General features: G+C 35.3%; 1 protein-coding gene across 11 annotated transcripts in view; it reads left to right on the top strand.

Moving 5' to 3' along the window:
* The window catches only part of CCSER2 (coiled-coil serine rich protein 2), a 74540-nt gene that overhangs the window by 11336 nt on the left and 42099 nt on the right, over nucleotides 1-21105 (top strand). For 6 of the 11 annotated variants that reach the window (XR_008577860.1, XM_054831552.1, XM_054831551.1 and 3 more), the window contains 2 exons: nucleotides 3037-4512; nucleotides 5337-5539. Coding sequence is in view for 9 of the 11 variants with exons in the window: in XM_054831552.1 (XP_054687527.1) it covers nucleotides 3075-4512; nucleotides 5337-5539 (1641 nt within the window). In the remaining 2 variants the exon portion in view is untranslated. The remainder of the gene's footprint in view (nucleotides 1-3036; nucleotides 4513-5336; nucleotides 5540-21105) is intronic. The other 5 variants (XR_008577861.1, XM_054831554.1, XM_054831555.1 and 2 more) reach the window with 1 other exon arrangement.

Raw genomic sequence — 21105 nt, 5'->3', positions numbered from 1 at the left:
TGTAGAAAATCCATAGATGCTGAAATCTAAAACTACTTTGAATTTCTTTATAATATAGCAGAATACAACTTAAATTTTATTGAAGCTGAGTTTTATGGGATGCAGAACTCATACTATAAATTGCAGGTACTGTGCTCCTTGATAAGGGAATTTCATTGTTAGGGTAATGTAATTTCTAGTAGAAAAAATATGTCAGGATTGAGGATGTTTAAGAGAACTTAATAAGAAAATTTCCTATTTTCTGGGAAAAGTAACATGTGCCAGACATGATACTCTGATGTTTTGGGGTTTTTTTGATGGCATGGTATTTCAATGAAATGAATGCAACCTAGAATTGAAAAGGTGACATAGTAGTTACAGTTATGTAGCTAATAAAATGCAGACAAGTATTGCTTGTCTTAATTTAATTATCTGAAGTGTTTCAAGAAATCAGTACAGTTTTCTTGAAGATAATGTTTTGTCTTTCCCTAATTAAGGATAAATGAGCAAGCACCCTTCCTAGAGAACTGAAAGGTCTTCTTTTCAAGTTTAATTTGCAGCACTTGGTGGAGGATTAAAGTAATCTAATTAAATGGCCTCATTTAAATTTTGCAGTCACCTATCAGATGGTGGACAGATGTGAAAAGGGAATTATCCATAAAGCATGAAATTTAAATTAGCAGCTTTCTAATTTAACTTTTTTTAATTTGGAAGATTTGTTTGAGACTTGAGCCTTTTTGTTAGAGTTGGGATATCTTTTGCTGGATCTGCAGTATGATGCTTGCTGTGAATGAATTTGTCATGATGTTAAAGACCATTTTTTTGCATGGAGTTATTTAAAAAAATAAAAGATGTACTTTATTGTCTTTATATATTTGACATAAAGTAAATATCTTTGGCATTTGATATTAAAGCATAATGATTTTTTTCATTTGCAAGGTATACAAGTATACTGTAGGCAAGTTTCTTTTTTATGGTTACAGATACATGAATGAGATGCTGTGAAAACTTTTCTTAGATGATGTTCATCATAGTGTTTTTGAGCTAAGTGTAACATTAGACACCTAAAGCCACATACAGGCATTTATTATAGATAATGCGTTAAATGTTTTGCTGTTGCTGGGGGGGTGAAATACTTGTGTGCTTCTTTGTATGCCTAGGTGAGGGTTATGTCTGTGGTCTGCAAGAATTCACTTACTATTTCAAAACTCTGGATTTGTGTGTTTCTAAATGGAAAGGAGCATTACCAATTGTAGGATGCGGATTCTGATGTTTTCACTAGTTAGGAGCCCCTAAAAAGCCATGTCTCTGAGTATATTTTTCTTTGTATCTTTTTAGTGTAGATCTACTTCCAGAAGTACAGCTCTAGGGCATCCTATTCATTTACAAAATCCTAAGGGTACTTCAGTTTTCATGAATTTAATGCCACTTGATTTTGTCTTAAGTGATTTTAGTGAGGCCTTGCAGCTTAGGGAGTGACTCACTTTAAGGTAATGCTTGCTGTGGTTACACAAGATATTTTCTGTACCTTCCATAAGTATAATGTTACTTGCTGTGTGTTGAGTCTCATCATGATTGACGTGGTTTAAAAATTTTCATGTTTTTTTCCCAGTCCTACCAGCTGTGTGTAGGTCTGTGAAAAGAGAAACACGGGTAATAGTTTCAGGGAATAACATATGAACAACTGAAACTGTCTTTACACAATTGTAAAAGCAGCAGGTGGAACTGATGAAGACATAAAATCCAAGCTAGCAAAAACAAGATATCCTTTTACAACTGTCTTAAACCAGAAACCTGGTCTTGTAAATACAGAATTTAACACAAGAGTAAAACTTGTCTTAAGCTGCAACATTGGAACTTCTGGACACTTCTCAAGGCCTTATTGTCTCAATTGCAAGTCTTCAATCACAGCTTTTAGACAAGTTGTTGGTATTGTATAGCCAGGCAAAACAACAGACTAAGTGCTTTATCACTAAAAGGTGAGAAAGACATAGTTGTCCAAATAGTAGGATGAATATGTAGATGAGTGTGGGAGAAACAAAAAGCAATATATCAAAGCAAGGAGATGAGAATTCTCAAGGCAAAAATATGTCTTTAAGAAGATGTACCTTTATAATATCAGTATGATATAAAATAGACCAAAATGACATGACTATAAGTTGAGATATAACAAATCTTCATTAAAGGCTGTTGTGGAGTCCCTGTATTCCAAATTGGGTGGATGGAAGCAAAATTCAAGATACAAAGGAATGCATGAATCCTATAATTATCTCTTTACCTCATACTTTTGTAGCTAGGGTTATGTGTTCATGTATCACAGCACAGAAGTAAAACTTCTGAATTGACTCATTCACCCTGACCTCATGCAACTGTGTCCTGTACCTCAAGTCTTGTGCCTGAATAAGATGATGACCGAAACAGACTACAGTTTCTATGCAAAGAGGAAAAAATGCCTAGGAATGTTTGTTTTGAATTGGGGAAATCAATAAGATCTGGGAAAAAAAATGCTGTGGTGATGGTGGATGATGAGTGATTATTTTGTATCTTGTAACATAGACATTGGGGAAACTGAAAAAAAAAATTAGCTTTTAGTCAGCTTTTTGCATTATAGTTTTTACAATTTTACATTGGTGACTACAGGTTTGTGCTACGTTCTATCTTTTTAAATATTAAGTCTTAAATACGTAATTTAATAATTGTAACACAGTTGAAAAATTCAGTTTGTTGCTCAAAATAGGTAAATGGAAGAAACCCAAACCAACCACTTCTTTAACTTATTTTATAGATTTCAAAAGGAAGGGGGGAAAAAAAAGGCAGTTTATCTAGAGAATGAAAGTTGGGGGAGGGAGATGTGACCTGAATAACACATTACTGCCAAATAACTGCTGGTGACAGCTGTTTCTCTGGAGTTCACAAAATTTGTAAGGGTTACTTTCTATCACCATGGTATAGTTAGGCACAGGAATGCAGTAAACATGTAAATGCAAATGTATATAAAATTTTGGTGTTTAATGTTTGGTTGATTCAGGTCTAATATATTTTTTTTCTTTTCCTTAGATTCAAGCACCCTTTAGGACCAATGTACCCAATAGCTCATGGAAGAAAAAAATCAAATCAGGACATCCTTGGTTTCCAGGCTACCGAAATATGGAACGAAAACTTTAGGAAGTGTCTTGCAACCGATGCAAAATGGGACGGCTGTTAGTTTAGCGGGGAATAATGGTGGCAAAAACTTCGACAAGCACAATGGCACTGTCCGCATGTCTTCCTTTTCTTTCAACTGGAAAAAATCAAATAAATATCAACTTAATGATCAAAATGGGAGAGAGACCAACTCTAAACATAACTGTAATGAAAAATTAATTGATTCTGAGAAGTATTCTCAATCTCAAGGAGCATTGGGTAATGATGTGCTCAGGGTGGGTTTGAACAGTACTGTTTCAGTTGCATCAAAAGCAGCAAAGCAAACCAATATGTTTGTATCTTCTACTGAGGAGTTAAACCCAAAGTCTTTGCCTGGACTCTCTAGTTCAGCAAAATTCGCCAAAGGTACCCTGTCAAGAAGGACCTCATATTCTGGACTCAGTGCTCCAAAATCACATTTAAATGGATTTTATGGAAATAGGCCGGTGGTAGGTTTGCAGAGACCGAGAGCTAATTCCAGTGCCACAAGGACAAGTTCAGGAGAAAGCCTGGCACAATCTACAGACAACAGCAAGGCTTTTTCCTGTGAAAAAATGGTAAGATCACAAAGTTTTTCACATTCCATTCAGAATTCTTTCCTTCCCACTGCATCTTTAACCAGGTCACATTCCTTTAATAAAGCTGTGGATCTTACAAGGCCTTATCATAGTCAAAATTTAGCTGCCAGGACATCTCAGAGGTCGACTTTGTTGTCAAGAAATGCACGTCAGTTGGATGTACCCAATGGAAATGAACCTATGAAGTATGGATTTACCAGGCCGTACTCTGGTGTGTCGGCTCCTTGTTCGAAGAAGCCCCCACTGTCAAATGGATCTGGGTCAGCACCTTCGTTTGGATACAGATTAAGTCGGCCTTCTCTGCTGAAGCCTACCAGGCAGCGATTTGCTGGAAATATCATTGCGGATAGCAGCAAAAGTACAACTCCTGACACGTGCATCATGGAGAACTCTGACATTTCAACAAATATTAATAGAGCAATTGAGAAAAACAGTATTATAGAGAGCGATGCTCAAAGAACAGAATCTGATGAGGGCCTGCATGAAAGTATGGGAAAACATGGGTCAAAAGTCATGTGTATGAGCGATGATGGAGATGAAATATCTATATCTTCATTGTCATCCTCTGAAAAAAATGATTTGAGTGAAGACTTCAGTGATGATTTCATAGATATAGAAGACCCAAACAGAACTATACATATACAGCAAAAGGACAGCTGTCTTCAAGAATTAGAGCATGGGAGTATAACGTCAATCGAGCCATTCACTTCTCTCAAGGAAAGTGGAGGATCTTGCTGTAATACTGATGACTGGCTTGATATAAATGTGTCTGGTAAATACTTTATGTTCTATTTGAAATTTTAGGTACTAAATCAACATTCTGTAACTGAAATTAAGTTGTTTTATGTAATTACCTATCGCTTGTGAATTGTTTCAGAATGGAACTTGGTTCTATGCTGACCCATTTATTTTCCTAAGTGCTTTTTCTGCATGATAGTTATCTTTCCTAAGCATGACTTTGAAGAGCTGTTTTTCTTTGGGTTAAGAATGAATGATACTTCCTTTAAGCACACTTGCAGTATGGTTGTGGTATTCCTCATGTCCTTGCTTTGCCATTCAATTCTCTGGACTGGTGATCTTTTAAGAAAATTTCTTCCCCCCGTCGCCCCCTGCCTATGTAGGCAGAGAAGAGCTGTAACTGCTTCTAAGTAGTGGGAATAAAAAAAAAAAATCAGTGCAAGAGATATAAGATGTTTTTAAAAGCCATGTTTTCAAGTCTCTGATGGGCTTCTCGTAGTATACACTTGTTTTAAGAGAAATTACAGTTGAAAAATTGGGGCCAAAGGATCTACTTTTGAACCCACCTTCTAATATGTTAAAAAGATACAGAATTCTGGAAAGTAGCTTTCATGATGGGTGAATTAGTGCAGTCTGAAAGGCTAGCAAAGATTTAGGTTGGAAGGATATTTAGTTGTAGCTACCGTACCAGCTTGAGCTTTTTTCCCCTCTAGGATGAGGGAACAATACTGTAGAGTGCTTTCAGATATTTCTGTTACAGTACAGTTTCAGAAAAGTTAAGGCAGCAATAATACACATCTCTATTTTTGGAATATTGGAATTTTTTTTGGAATCTTGACTATTCCTGTTTTCTTTAAGCAGTGGATGACAACACTGAAAGCCCAAAGCATACTGCCGAGAATGTGATTTCTCCAGAGATGAATTACAGAGCTGGGTCCTCTTTTGAGCTTTCTCCATCTGACAGCTCTGATGGCACGTATATGTGGGATGAAGAAGGGTTGGAACCTATTGGAAGTGTCCATCCTTGTGGAAGTTATGAATCTTCAGAAATGAACAGCATAGTATGTATTTATATGTATAACTTGCATAATTACAGTGTTTTGAGTTTATTGCTTATTAAGTATATTTTAAAAACAGAATTAATGTAGTTTTTTACTTGATAATTGTTTCTTCTTTCCTCTGTAGTTGACAGCTTTTTTGAAACTTCTTGTTTAGGAACTCCTGTTTCTGGACAGGTGACCTTGATTAGGCTGTTTACATACTTTTTTTCCTTATTCTCAAGTTAGGACAGAACAGGTCCTTCCTTATGCAGTCTCATGGTTGTGCTCACAAAGAATAAAGGAATTAATTTTGGCAAATGATAGGTAAAATATCTCCTACCAATCTCTAAACCCAGGAGTGAAAAAGGAAAAAAATAGCTATTGCCTATCTGACTTCTTCCATCGTCTTGTTTCTATAATGTGTACGTGTAGGACCCTTTTGAACTGAACTTAATTTTGATTTCTCAGTTTGTTCAAGCATAGAATCTTTAAGGGTAGATACTTGACTGTAGCTCACTGTAGCAGGACTCTTTGTATGTCTCAAATGTGATACACAATATGCATAACAACCTTTTTCCTATTGCTAAACTTATAACTTATCTGCAAGAAACATCATTCAGTCTGAAGAAGGGATGGAGAGTTGCTGCAGTGCTGTGACCCTCCAGCTGAGGTCAGGGAGCCAACCTTGGGATTTATGTGGGTGTGAGGAAAATACTGTCTGGCTGTCCTTCATTGCTTTTCACTGTTCAAATGCCTTTATCCAAACAGACTTTGGAATTCAGCAACTCAGATTTTATTAACGTGTCACTAACAATCAGAACTTCTAACAAAAAGAATTTGGTATAATCAGTGTGTCATGTTTCGTGTGTTTCAGGCATGTTGGATATTGTGTCACCACTGCCAATTTAGTAATGTAGATACCAGTTTGGGACTTGGACAGGGTTTGTGGCACCTGCTCAGACTTTGATTTGTAATTTTAGTAGGATTGTCTGCTGTAGCCCAAGAGCAGAACAGAGATTTCTCCCAAAAATTGGGCATAGCTATGTAATTACATTTTTTATGTGTAACTACATACAAATTCCTGATATATTTTCAGCTGCTTGTGGTATGGTCTGCTTTCTGTCTTTAATTATGATGTTGGGATGTAGTGCTTTAAAAGAATTTAGAAATGGTTGTTAACTTTTCATGATAATTGTGGCCAGCTTGGAAAAGCAGTTTGAGACTTGCATTTTGTAGCTTTGTTGATGTTTATAGGGGACAACAAAGTTTAATGTAGGCCCCTGCAAAAACAAACACCCTTTTTCTCAGACACATGCATGCATGTGCCAGGAAAAAAGGGAAGTTTTTAAACTTTGTCCTTGATAAATCTTAAATATGGATATTTTTATACATACAGTGTAATTTATCAAATGCAAGACACTACTTTCCCATGCTTTTGGATTATGTATCTAGATTTTTGCTACGTGACCTCCATACATTAATTTGTGCATGTGTATGTATTGATAGTCAATCAGTGTTCTGATTGACAGAAGCTGTTGTAAGCTTTGTGGAGCAGAGGTACATTAGAAGCTTTTGATATTTGTATTCACTGTTTTAGTTTATTCTTCTATTGAAAGTAAATAGCTTTTAGCGAGGGCTTAAAAATGGAAGAATGAATTTACTAGGTTTTGAGGAAGTGGAGAAAGGAAGAGGTTGTAAGTAAGTCTTACTGTTGAGTCTAGAAAGTCATGTGTGTTTTCCACACACTTTGATTTTTATCCTGTTAATGTTGTTTCAGAATTACAGTGCTTACTGTACTGTGAATTTTATCTTAAATGAGAGAAACATCAATAATACATGTTTTATTTTTACAAGGCAGAAATCTATTTTCAGACAGCTTGGTTTTTGACAGGAAATTGTAGCTCTGAAATGTTTGTTGAATTGCGTTTGTGGTGTGGTTTGGTTTTGTTGTGTTTTTCCCCGTGCTTGTTGGTTTTGGTAGAAAGCTTGATCGGTTAGGTTTCTTTAGCCTAAAAATTAAACACTGATTGTTTTTAATCTGAAGATACAGAAGGATTTCTGATATAGTTTTTCATTATTTCTGAAGAACTATCTTCTTGGGTAAGTTAATGTAAGCTTTTGTTCAAGTTTTTCCTTTTCTCTGCAGACAATGAATATAAAGACAGGTTAAAAAAAAAACCTGAAGGCGTTGAGAATAATGATTGTGATTAGTCAGCACATCAGATATTTTGATTGCTGGGATATATGTGATCAAATTATGTGGTTTCTATCCTCTGGTGTGGTGAGGGTAAAAGCAGTTAATATCTGTGTGTCAAAATACAATTGATAAGTCAGATTTAAGAATTTTGAGTGCTTGAGCTAATGCCAGCCTGACTGCCCCTTGCAATTAATATTTCCAGGGAAATCTCCACAGCAGATAGTTGGTTCTGGAGTTTCCATGAGTAGAAACTATGTAGCTGAATTCAGGTAATTAGGTGGTGAGTAATTGGTAAGGTTTAGTGCAAAATTCACCTTTTTATCTCCATCTTGCTGTTGTATTGTTAGTATTTTAATCTGTGTCATCCTTAGTATCAACAAATATTAAATGTTTTTCCTAAACTTTTCTATAGATGACAGTGCAGCTCTTAATGGGTAATCTTGATTAGAAGTGTGTGGACCATCTTTGAAAAGGCAACTCTTGCAGAGGGGATTTGAACTAGGCTTCTGGAATGGCAACCAGAATAGGAAGGCAATGGAAGGAGCTTGCTGGCTACTCAAACTTTTTGTTTGGTTTTTTTTGGGGGAGAAGAACAGCAGGTATCTTTGCTATTCTCAGTAGAGCTTGGTTTTAAGGACATGGGGGGGGGGGGGGGATAAAATAAATTTGGCCTCTTCTAGGACAATCCTTCCATTCCTCACTAACTGAGCCAACAGCTATGGAGAAAATGTGCAATCCAGTGTTGGAGGTTTAAAAGTTACACAAATCTACATAACTTCTCATGAGATGATGCCATGGGGGGTTACAGCTAAGTAGGACATGGTTTTTTGAGACCTTCTCAGGACGAAAATGTTTTTATTCTCTAATTGTGTAACAGAAAATAACTTATTCCACTGTCCCTACTTTTGTTTCATTTCCAGTTTTGAAGGCAACAAATCACTTGGTTAACACTCTAAGAATTGAACTCCCTTCAGGTTTTCAAGCATTCATTTCATTGGTGTTCCTTACACTCCTTTCAACAACTGGTCTTTGCTGAGCACCAAATCACTGACGCTATTTCTGCTCAGTTCTGTGTGAGAAGACTGATGCTTAGCAGAGTGTGTTGTGATGGCTCTGTAAATTAGCAACATAGACAATATTAATCTATATGTATTCTCACTCAACTTGTAGCTGTTTGCTCATGTCCTGTGTTTCAACTTTAACACCTAGCTGCTTTACTGATTCATGGCAGAAAGCTGCTCAACAATGTGAGGTACAACTTCTGCTGTGTTCTGTGGGGCTTTTTTGCTTTGGGTTTTTGTTTTGTTAATACAGGCTTTCACCAATTCTGTTCCTAGCTAATTCTAGGTCAGGGACCAAGTTAAGGGTTAGAATTAATATGTCTCTTCATTTCACTGCTACTGAAAAAGTAGTTATAAATGCAGCTTAGATCACAATTATTTAAAAACAAAAAAGCCTTGCAAACAAAATTGAGTTAGAAAGAAAGGAAGAAACCCCACCAAACTCACCAAACCTTAATGTGAATGTACCCATTTGCTATGTCTCTAGGTTTGCATTGTTTCATGATTGTAATGTAACTGTCTTCATTAAAAAGGCTTAACAATTTACAAAGCCAAGCTGAAATCAAGATTTTTAGGAGTTCTTAGTTCCTATAGATGAATGCTGTTTCACTGGGGGGAGAGACTGTATTAGTATTTTGCTTGTGTGTATTCAGTTAGCAGGTGCGAGGGTTAGCATTCCCTCGGTAGAAGTCTGGTAGTTGCACGTCTGAAGGACAGAATGTCTGATCTCTACAATGATCTTTCAGATATCTGTTAGGACTGAAGTCATTTCACTTCAGAGTGCGGGAAACATAAATGCTTTTTCCTGTTTCTTGGAATGAGAACTTAGGCTATAGTCTAATATATCAACCTTGCTACACTTTTGTTTTCATTAGTTTTTGTCTGGAAATACTGTTCAATATACATGTAAGCAGTGTAGCCTAAAACATGCATCCTAACTGGAGCCTCATTGCTCCTTTGCTTAACTGTTAATGAAGCATTCTTTTGGTGTAGCAAGGTTTGAGCTGTTTTGTTTTCTGCTGTCCATTGTATTAAGTAGACACATGAGAAACATAGGCTTTAATATGTGTTTGTTCAGAGTGAAGCTTTGAATGTTTTTGGAAAGTCAAAGTTCTTATTTACATTAAGAATAGTATAGATAATACAGTTGTTATTGTGTATTGTTCTAAAGTATGTGCTTTTTTTAAAGACATTATGATATTCTAGTGCATAATAGTCTGCAAGAAGTGAAAATTCAAACTGAAAATACTCAATTAGCTTTGACGTCTCTCTTTAATACTCTCTAGAGTTGTGGTGGTTTTGATTTGGTGTTTTTTTTTTTTCTTTTAAAACAATTGCATTTGAGCAAATAGGTTTATACAGGAAATTTGAGTAGTCATAAAGACAAAAGAGGTCGAGTCCTCTGACCCCTTTTTACTGTAGACTCTAGTAACAATAGGAATGCTTGCACTATGTTAATTTTTACTGAAATAAAGCAAGCCAGTATTTTGGGTATATACATAGTAAGCATAAATGTAATTATAAGGATATAGGATTATGGAATAATAATTGAAATCTGGCTTGAAGAGACAGATGGGTTTTAGCTGCTTTACTGAGAATTTAATTGCTCTTGGGATGAAATCTGGATTTCATTGGAATGAATCTGTTTTGTCATTTATTGACGTGTGGCCAGAATTTTAGCCAGAGTGTGAAATAGTTACATTTTTCTCTTCTTCCTAGGTAGTTTTTGAAATCTCATAAGATTTCTTTTTTGTTTTGTTATACTTTTTACCTTTGTGATTGAAACTTGGAAAAGAGCAATTCTGAATTAGTTTTTGAGACTGGGCAGAATGCTTTCTGGTTCGAGAGGCTTAGGTACAGTAAAACATGCTCTACTTGGAGAAAGAGAAAATAAGCTTGCTAAAATAGCATTGTTTAGTTCAGTCAGTAATTTCTTACAGTAATTTAGTTGTTTACAAGTAATTTGGTGTTAATTACCTTAATTTCTTTAATAATTCACTTTGAAAAATGACTTTATAGTCAGCTTTAAATTGCCAGTTTGATTTCTCAAATAGTAATTTATTATGTGAATTCAGACTTGTAATGTGTGTATTTCTATTACATTTAGTTCTGTAGAGTGAAATGTTCTAGGTATTGTCTTCTATCCATCTTCCTTTCTGTACTTTTGCATTCTCTTCAGGAGGTTAATGCCAAAGCCATAGCTCTTGTTCTATGAGAAGCTGGGCTTTTAAAATTTTGGACTCTTTTGTTACAGCTGTAGTAATAAAAATACAAGTGTAAGTAAGCTTAAGATAATGTACAAGTATGGAATAAACCAGCTATTTGGATATATAAGGATTGCTTTTAAAGTAGTATTTGGGAAACTTCTATGAAGTGTGAATCCCTTAAAGACTACCATTTAAGATAAAAACACACTGGGCGCTTTTTTTGATGGCACTATGTAATACTGTGATAGAGGTGCTGAAATTATTTTGGAAACAATACAATGCTAATTCCAAACAGGTAAATATTGAGTCGCCATACTGTGCTAGCAGCACTATATAACAGCCATTGGAAGCATTTTCAGCACAAAATCTCTCTGAATTAAAAACAATGTTTACAGACTTGAACACAATTTTAGTAGTATACTGAAAGAGTTGCATTCTTATAAAGTTTTTCATAAGAAGCAGTGATTGATTTGAGGCATTCAGTACAGAGTGTTCAGAAGGTCTTATGCTTCATTTTCATCCTTTTAACAGGGTGTAGTGAAACCAAGTATGTATATTTTCTCAACACAGACATTTATCTTGGTTTTTTTTGCTGTAACTTTCTAAAAAGAGCAGCCTTGAAATGCGCCCTTCAGGTGGAAACTAGTTACAAGAAGCACACATAAAAAGCAGTTTTTATGAGTTTCCATCTCATAAGCCAGTTGAAATTTGATTCCTTTTTTCTGCTTTTCACATTGCAAGTGAAGTGTCTTTAAGATTTTAAGATGCTGACAGTAAATGTAAAAGAAAAGTTAACTGCTTTGATGTAAAATCTGCATTTTCATATGAAAGAATATATATTCATATAATTTTATTATTGAAACAAAGACTCTTAAATCTATATAGATTTTCATGGTATCTTTACATAAGCCATTACTGAAACCTCTAGACTTCTAACATGTAAGGCTTTTTTCTCCCTAGTCATGTATTTGCTTTTCTGTCTGCAAGTTGATATTAAAATCCTCCATTAGAAAAGATGTTCCAGTCAGGAAAGTCTTGCATGCTATTCATGTCTGTCTTTTTTTCCTAAGAGACAGAATCAACCGAATATTCTTGTTCACAGATAGATTGGCTGTACTTGCTATTAGTACAGAAAATATTTCAATGATCTATGAGTAAAGATATCCCAACTGCTGATCTGTCATACTTTGTGACCTTGAGTGAGTCTTACGGAGTTTTATTTGTCCTTTTTTAGAATGCTGGATGAATTAAAAATGGATGGTATACTTTATATGTTTGTGGTTCAGCAAAGAACAATAATGTTCTTTCACAAAGCAGAGGACAATGTTAGACACTTGTGGGTTTTTTGGCAGTCTGTACTCAGATGAGCAGTGTTGACTAATTGCATTTCCTACTTTGTTAGAATACATGTCCTTTGGCTAACAAGTGGTTAAGCTAATAAAGAGAATTAATTACATTGTGTGCTCCTATGATGCTTGCTTAAATTAGTTTGTGTTCTTCAGTTGGGCACTTCCTTAAGAAGGATCTGAATTTGTTCTGTGCCTGAAACCAAAGGATGGTTTCACCTCAGTCAGTGCCATTCTGACTTGAGTTCATTATGATATTATTAAATTCACACTTCTAATTTTTTTGTGTTAAATTTTTTTCATTTATTTCTTTTCTAGAGAATTTGGTACAGTGACAACTAATTACATGACTAGACACCCAGTACTCTAGTGAGGGAACGAGATTGAAAGGTGGGAGAAGACATTATTCTTGTGGTGTAGTATTTAAATAAATATGATAAATATTTATTAAGTATAGTGGCTCTAGTCTTGGGGAATCTTGTCATACCTATATTAGAGTAAATTGGATTTTGAAGTACCTGGTCCTTTTTTGGCACCTGAAGATGCTGCCTAACAAGCCTGTGAGACCCCAGACATTTTAGGCCTTCTTGCTGCTGCCAAGTTTATCTGGCCACTGTTGTGACATAACTGGACCACAGAGGAGGAAACTGTGCGGTCTCTCCCTATGGGTATGTGAATCGATACTAGAATTCAGTAGTATGTCAGAGTAATTTATAGATGTCTGTGTGAAAGAGCTTTGTCTTACTACGTTTTCTAAAATTTTAAAAGTGGTTCAAACTTCCTGTTAGAAATACAGTGGTTCTGAGATTGGAAACGAATACAGATGTCAGCCTTGGAAAGTATTTTTCATTGGCCTGCATCTGTGTGCCACTTATCTGAAGCTGGTGTTGCTGGTAACCTCTGTCTAAGCTCATAAGGTCGTGTCCAAGTTCCATGTTCTTTTGTCCCAATATCCTCATATCATTTTCCAGAATCTGACAAAAATGACGCTGACTCACTTGAATTATACTGTTGTAACTTCATAGTTTTCATTAGATTGTTATAATTGCTTTCCTTTTCCCATTTTTTCCAAGTATAGAAATCTGGCATTTGTCTTTCAGATCAGTTTCTAAAAAAAGGTTTCAGTTATGCCTAAACATTTATATTTGGAAAACCATTAGACTGCTTATTCCTGTTCTCAAAGCCTCAAAAGTCAGTGTCACCTTTTTGCATTTAGTCTCCATTATGAACAGATAATATTTGTGCACATGTTAAACTAGTGGTAGAGCATCCTTGATTAACGTGCCCACAGTTAAGCTTTTAGTCGAAAACTGTGCAACTGCTTTGTAAAACTCAGTCTGTATTATTACTAGTCTTAACACAGAACTAAGAGTACAAACTTGTTTCAGTATGTTCTGTTAGCAGGGTGCCTCAACCATTCTTTCGGCCAAGTTTGGCAGACAGTTTTCTGTTCATGGCAGAGAAAGGAAATGTCATGAAAGTAGAGACTGTGATTTCAGAGGTATTGCCTTCAGAGTGAAAATAACTATCTCCCACCACTGCTCTAGTCTTCAACTTCAGAGCTTAACTATTACAGCAATGGGAGATAGTGAGAAACTGAATTACTTAATGAGATGGCGTTTCTGTCTGTCTTGTGTGATGTACGTGTCCCTGCTGTCAAATATTATTAAGAGGTTATACGACTATATTACAGTGCAAACCTCTTGTGATGTTGGTTTGAGAGGCATGACATTTTGTGAACAAGCTTTTATGGCAAATTACCTTTTTTCCTTTGGGATGGGAAAGCATATATACCTTTGAGAGCTGCTTGATTCAGAACTGACACAGTAAATCTTCTCATGCTGTTTTGGCTGGTAAAATCAAGTCAGGCAACTTCACTTATACTCTTGTGTTTCATTTGTGCTAGCTGGCAATGACTGCTTTGAATTTGTATGGTGGAGAGGGAGCAGCAGCTGATGTGTGAAATATGAAAATAAATAATAGTAGAAATTAGCATTTTTATTTTATAAACGTGTAAGTAATATTTCCTGTATGAGTTGGTAACTGCATATCCAGTGTTACATTTTAATGTTTACAATGTGAGTTTATAGCTATTCCTTTTAATTTTTTTCTGTATTCTACCAAGTAGCATTGGTTTTCAATAACAGGAGGACTTCAGAATTACTTTACTTTTAATTTACTTCATCTAACTGTATTGCTGAATTTTTAAGTCTCACACGTTGCTTTCCTTACTCCTAGGAAATCTTCAAACCATAATGAGCAGGTAAACATGTGCCAAAGAGAACAGTAGTCTTAAAATTGGAGTATTTTTCAAAGTTATCAGTATAAACAAGAAAAGTGTTTTTTAAAAGTAAAACAAATTGAGACATATCTAACCCATCTAACTGGATTTCTGAGCGTTTTACAGATAGCTTGATTAAAACAACCTAGATTGGCACACAGTGTCCTTTTAATTTTCCTTTTAACCTAAAACTGTGTCCTAATGAGCTATAGGAACATAGGTGTTGAATCTTCTGAGTCATCTTCTGTTGCAAAGCATCAGAAATTTAGGGGAGTGGCAGAGTCTTGTACATGTCAGGGTCAATTATTTTTGTAGTACATACGGCTTTGGTCCCTCTGGATGAAATGTGTGCACTCAATTTCAGTTTTACTGTCCTCACAGATCTAAATAAGGGATGCATTTTAACTTCTTTTCAAGAACACTTAACATTGCATTGAGGCCATATTGATAACAACTGCAATCTGATATCACCTTACAACTCTAATTGTCAGCCTTCTTGAGACTGGAAATTTAACAAAGCGCCATTTTTCCAGAAATGAAGTGCTGCTGAGTAAACAGCATTTTGACGTTTCTGTGTTCTTGGTTCACACTGTTGAAATGTATCAGGATAATGTAGTTAGAATATACTTTTGCAACAGTGCAAGTAAGTGACAGGATGCGTCCTGTGTTGTTAGCAGTTCATTTAGAGATTGGTCAAAATAGAATTACTGGAAAATAATTAGGAGGTATTTGAGGATTGTTTTGTTTTTTAATTACAAACAAGTTTATTAAGCTGACTGTATAAGAATAGAACACATTCATGCTGTGTAAGAAGTCGTATTCAGATTACTCCAAAAATCTAGCTAGGGTATAATTTAAAACTTACTACACAGAGAAAACTTAATTGATCTCCTGGTAGTAGCTCTGCCCATGGTGTTCCTCTGAATTTTGAGGTCATGGTTTAGTTATTTTCTCAGCTGGGAGTTATTTGAAGCCTCCCTATTTTCCTTTAAGCTGAACCTCACAGTATTAATACAAATGCAAGTCGGTGGAGTGAGAATCATTCACAATTATTTTTGCTAATTAACAGTATCTGTAGAAATTACATATTGTTTCATAGTGTAAAATGCTCCAGTATTTGTAGGTAAACTGTAAAAGTAATGCTGAACTTCTGGTATTGGTAGACTTTTTCTGAAAACAGACTGGAAGCAATGAGCAGAAAGGGCTGCTTTTCCTCAGCCCCTGCTACTTCTGTTATTACTTATGCTTACTGCTGATGGCTTTCTATTATTGTGCTCGATAGTAAAGTGGAAGCTTTCTACTTAAGAGCGTCTGGGTATTTAAAAAAAAAAAAGAAGTTAGAAAACGTTCTTAAATTTTGCTGGAATTTCTTTTTTCTAGGTTCATTACCGGAGGCTAGAGGGCAGTCAAGGAATGCTTTTTGTGGCTGTGGGATTTAACTTGCGCTGCGTGTTTGGAAAGTGCTCTTGCTTATGAATTGGTGAAGTCTCAACAGAATGGTTAATATTTCTAGTTTTCTTCTTTCTCTCCCTTCATCATTCTATTAAATTTCAGATTGCTTACACAGTCTGACATCTGAATTTATAATAAAAAAAATTAAAAAAAAAGCAGCAAGCATAGATGCGTCTTGAGATATAGTGGGTAGTAACTTAACCTAATAATTTTCCTAACTACTTTCAGTAAACCTAGGTAGAACATACAATGCCTCTGTAAAAATGTTTTCAAGAATAGTAAATATGTATTTAAGACTGTTATATCTAATAGTTAAACATGAAATGTCTTGGATTTTCAGAACAAAGTTCTTGTTGCATTTGTTGTCACGGCAACCTTCCCTTACAAGGCATGAACAAAATGATGAAATACTTTTTTTGGATGTTGGGCTTAATTACCTTTAATGTGACTTGCACTGTACAGTGTTTAAAATAACTCTCTTCCTAGCCTAATTTTGGTATCCTGCAGACTTCTATCCTTTCTCTTCCCTGTGTGGTTTCCTCTTTTCTTATGAGTTTGTTTACAGTGGGTTTTTCTCTTCAGCCCTATATATACACACCATACCTGTAGTACAGTATGCACCTTCCTGTGTCTTTACCTTCTGTCTCTGTTTTCTGCCTTCGATTAACAGTTCTGGTCAGTTCTTAGTTAACATTGCCTTTTAGGAGACTTGTACTGAATTCCTGTTTCTTTCTTTATCTCTTCTCTATCGCTACCTGGGGTGTTGTCAAATGCTGAAAATAGCATTGAAAAAGACCCTGGAAGTCTCCATCATCTCTGCTGTCAGCCTTGAATCAGATTTGACTTTTGCAGTTATCCTCTAGCTGCCCTCCAGATAACTGATTTACTCAGTCTGTTTAGTGTTTGTTTTTAAAAGCCATTTCCTTTTCTCATTCTTCAAGTACCTGAAATGATACTTTGTTAGTTTCTGTACTACTTTCAAACTCTTTACTTCCCTTGAGTTTTTTGGACAGATTCTTCGTAGTTCTCTCCTTTCACTCATGCTTACCTTCTACTTGTTGAACTTTTTCCTGTGGTCTTTTTTCATCCTGTTTTTTTTTCCTCCTCAATATCTTTTTATGGAAAATGCAAAATCTTTCATTTTTAGCATCTTGCTAGAAGAGGTGCAGGATATGCAACTGCATAGAAAATGAGTGTGAAAATGTCTGTGGAATTTCATGCATCTAAAGCTGCAAGTTTTTCTGAGCATAAAGCACATCTACGTTTTATTTGCAAAAGAGTGTTTGAAATAAGAAACAATGCCCTTCTTTTAGTATAGCATAAGACTTGTAATACCCTTTGATCATATAGGGACATGAATCACTTTCAGATGCAAAATAGTACAATTTCTTCTCATTTCAAATAAACACATTCTGTTTTTGTTGTGGCAAAATTATACCAACTTGCTGCAATGATCCCTACTTTCAGACAAGTGAATGAACTCTTGTAGACAATAAAAGGCTTTCTGTTTTGAAAGTACAACCAGGTGTTGATTTTAGTGTTCAAATGTCACACCAGAATCATCCAACTGGGAGATCTTAACTGCAGAGACGTGACCGCTAATGAAAAAGTAGTGGTACATTGCATCTGGGATACTCTGATGCCTTAATATTTTTTTCATTGTACAAAGAGAATCAACATGAGTAACTAATATAAAGGTTTAAAATAGTGTTAATATAAGATTTCTTTGTGGGTATTTCTGCCATGCTGGCAGGATTATTGATGGATTCTTTAAGTAAAAATATTTAGTTACGCTGTTGTACGTAATGAAAGTGTAATCTAAGAAAAGCTGTTGTATTGTAAGTAAGTCTAGTGTATATTTTTATGTATGAGGAGAAGAACTTTTCATATTTTCCATTGATGCTTTTTGTCAACAAGAATTCAAATTGTGGAGGAATGATTGCAAAGGCTTTAGTTCTCCTTCTCTGTTAGATTTTTGAGTTCTTGCCCTTCTGATGTATCACAACTAAACCCTCTGGTTTAGACAAAACAAAAGCATATAAGACAGGTTCCTTTTGAGAGTAGGTATTTTTTGAGGTTCTAAGGAGACATACCCAGGTTTCTCCTCACAAAATGAGCTTGAAAGCTGTCCGTCATTTTGCGGTGTTTTTCTGTTGACCAGGACTAGTGTCCTGTGAATCAATTTCTATGTGATGTTTTTGTAGTCTGTGCTCTTTTCCCTAGTAAATTCTGGAAGCTAGGTATCTTGTAGCTGGCCTCCTATTCAGCTCCATCTTTGCTGCTTCATATAGTGATAGGACTTAATGATGCTGTTGGGCTGTTGAGATGTGTATCAAGGCTGTGTTGTGATGGTTTTTTTAACTTCAGAAATAAAGTAGAAGAAGCTTTACTTTGTAATTCTTAAGACTGTTGGACTTGAGGAAATTTTTGGGAAAAGGTACAATGTCTGTTCAGCTATCTTACCTTTTTTTGTGAATAGCATGATCTCAAAGAGCTTTGCCTTTTGCTGCTAAGTGATAGGATGGGGAATTTCTGAAACTGAATTTGTACCTGTAAAAAACACAACTAGTGATACAATGCACTACCGTAGTCCTGTTCTAAAGGATCCTCTTGTGCTTTAGAAGGATGTCTTGAATTGTCGCTCCGTACAGGGATTATTCTGTCCTTTTGATGCTGCAAGCATGAAGACTCACACTGTCGGGTGAATCAACTGAATAACTGGCTTGAAAGTACCAGGTGCTTCTTAGAGCCTTCACCATTGGACCAGAAATTGAGCTTTCTATCTCAGTGTCAACCCCTACATCCTGTATTGTTTCAAGAGGGTGTTTTTCTGTGGTTTGGGGTTTTGGGGGGATTTTTGTTTGTATGGTTTAATTTGGTTTTTGGTTTTGGTTTTGGTTTTTTTTTTCCGGGAAGACTTATTTTATTCTTTTCTCTTGTGTGGTATTAGGTGAAATCAATATTGCTAAATTTGTAGTACTGTATTCATTGCCATAGCACCAGACTCGTGTTAAATACAGTATTGTGGCTCCATTGTCATGCTAACATAGACACCAAACATTTTATTTAAATAGGGTCTCTTTGGTAGCAGAAAAAGAATGAAGGTGACATCTGATCAGGATGTTTGATTTTTTTTTTTCCTTTTTGTTTTTAATGGAATGTCAAAAGGACATATATCTGCCTCAAGTGATGTAGTGACTTTGACAATTACTTTTCTAAGTTTACAGAGAAGTATGGTGTAATACAGATGTTAGTTTTTCTAAGACTTGTTTTTTAATGTAAAATTGTATTTTTAAAGTAGTAAATTTGTAGTAATTATCCAAAAGCTTTGTAAAAGTAATTATGGTATTTTTGGAGATTCTGATAGAATTCTATTCAGAGGGCTTTTTATTTATGCATATATTTTCTTACTTCTTAGGATGATTTAAATGTCATTATTTAAGCCAGTGCTTAAATTGCTCTGATATGTTAATTAGTTTTTCAGTATATTCTAAGGTGGTTATCCATGCCCATATTTGGCCCAAACTGAGCTCTCAATTTCGGACAAGTGTCAGAGAAATGTAAATGTCTAGCTTTCTTCCAGTATGTGTCCATGAGATCTTTTTAACATAAAAACTGAAGAAAAAGTTTTTACGTGGACATATGACGTAGTTACTGAAACCTGGAAATCAGATTGAGGTAGATATAGAAAAATTGAGCTTAAAATTTGGCCATAAAGACTAACAAAGTTCAAATTAAGTAAAGCACCTTTAACTAATGGGAGTCATAAAGTAACCTTGATATCGTAGTGGTCATTACTGATACTTGCTATAATACATTTTCATCAAAAGGAATACAGCGTGGTACTGTTAACACTACAAGTCTGAAGTCTGTTTCTAACCTACTGATGATTTGTTTGTACAAAGAGATAAAAATATAACTAAATAAATGGAAGGTGCTATAATGTGCTGTCAGTCAACAGTGACCTGTAATTACTGCTCTGTTCTTTAAGTAAACAACTTTGAAAATATATACTGGAAATAGCCTAGCACGTTTACCTTTCATAATGCCCAACCTGATTTCACAGTAAAGTTTTTACTGAATTAGATTCCCTTACTGTCAGATAAAGCTTCTATAAATGTATTATCAATAACCTGGGAAAGTATTATGTGAATATATCAAAACTAGGCATGCCAGACAGGTATTTGTGTACTGGGGCTATAGATAAAACATTATCTTTTGCTGCCAAACTTTGAGCTTCTAGATGTGCTTTCTATAGTTCCATTTTTCTCCCCAAAGTGGTGATATCTATCCTTTAATATTTTTGTCGCTTGAAGTTTTTAAGGAGTTGTAATCTTTTGTATTAAATGATCTATGTGCATTGCTCGTATGGTCTTTTTTAAGCAAAAGATCAAAGAAACTGTGCATATAGGCTTAAAAAATCAGGATGTAGAGCAAATCAAACTGAAGAAATTTGTATGTGTATTCAATTTAAGTAATCACTATGGAATATTTAAATTGCACGTAAGCTTTTGCTTCTATTTTTATCTTCAGAAGTGCATGATTATTATTGGAAGCAAGACCTAACTCACCAAATCAGTAACAAAAATAATTATTTTCTTTTAACAGCCTACTTTCTAAAAGTAGAACAAATGAATGAGGTCTGAGATCTTGAGTTGTGGAAAAGGGTAAAACATTGTTCCTAATATTCACCAACAGTTCATGACTGCCTCAGTGCAATTGCTTTTGAAGCAAGAGAATGTACCTTGGCATGAAAAGAAGGGTACTGAATTGGCATTTTGAGCTCAGGCTCTTCTCAATTCTGTAAACATTCTCCAAAGTTATTTGTTTGAGGGTTGCTTATCTGGAATTGCTTTGTATTTCTGTACTAACCCCAATGCCTGGCTTCTTCCTTTTTTCTTTAATTCCAGTGTAACATACATCGTGTCATAAGCTTTCACTGGTCCACATTTTTTATGTTTTAATAGGAAATGTAGACATCTGTCCTTATAATTTGGGCACATTATAACTTATTTTTAGTTGTATTATACACTTAGCTCAAGA

Source organism: Grus americana, chromosome 7 (assembly GCF_028858705.1).
Source record: "Grus americana isolate bGruAme1 chromosome 7, bGruAme1.mat, whole genome shotgun sequence".
Taxonomy (NCBI): Eukaryota; Metazoa; Chordata; class Aves; order Gruiformes; family Gruidae; genus Grus; species Grus americana.
This window is presented reverse-complemented; position numbering and strand designations above follow the sequence as displayed.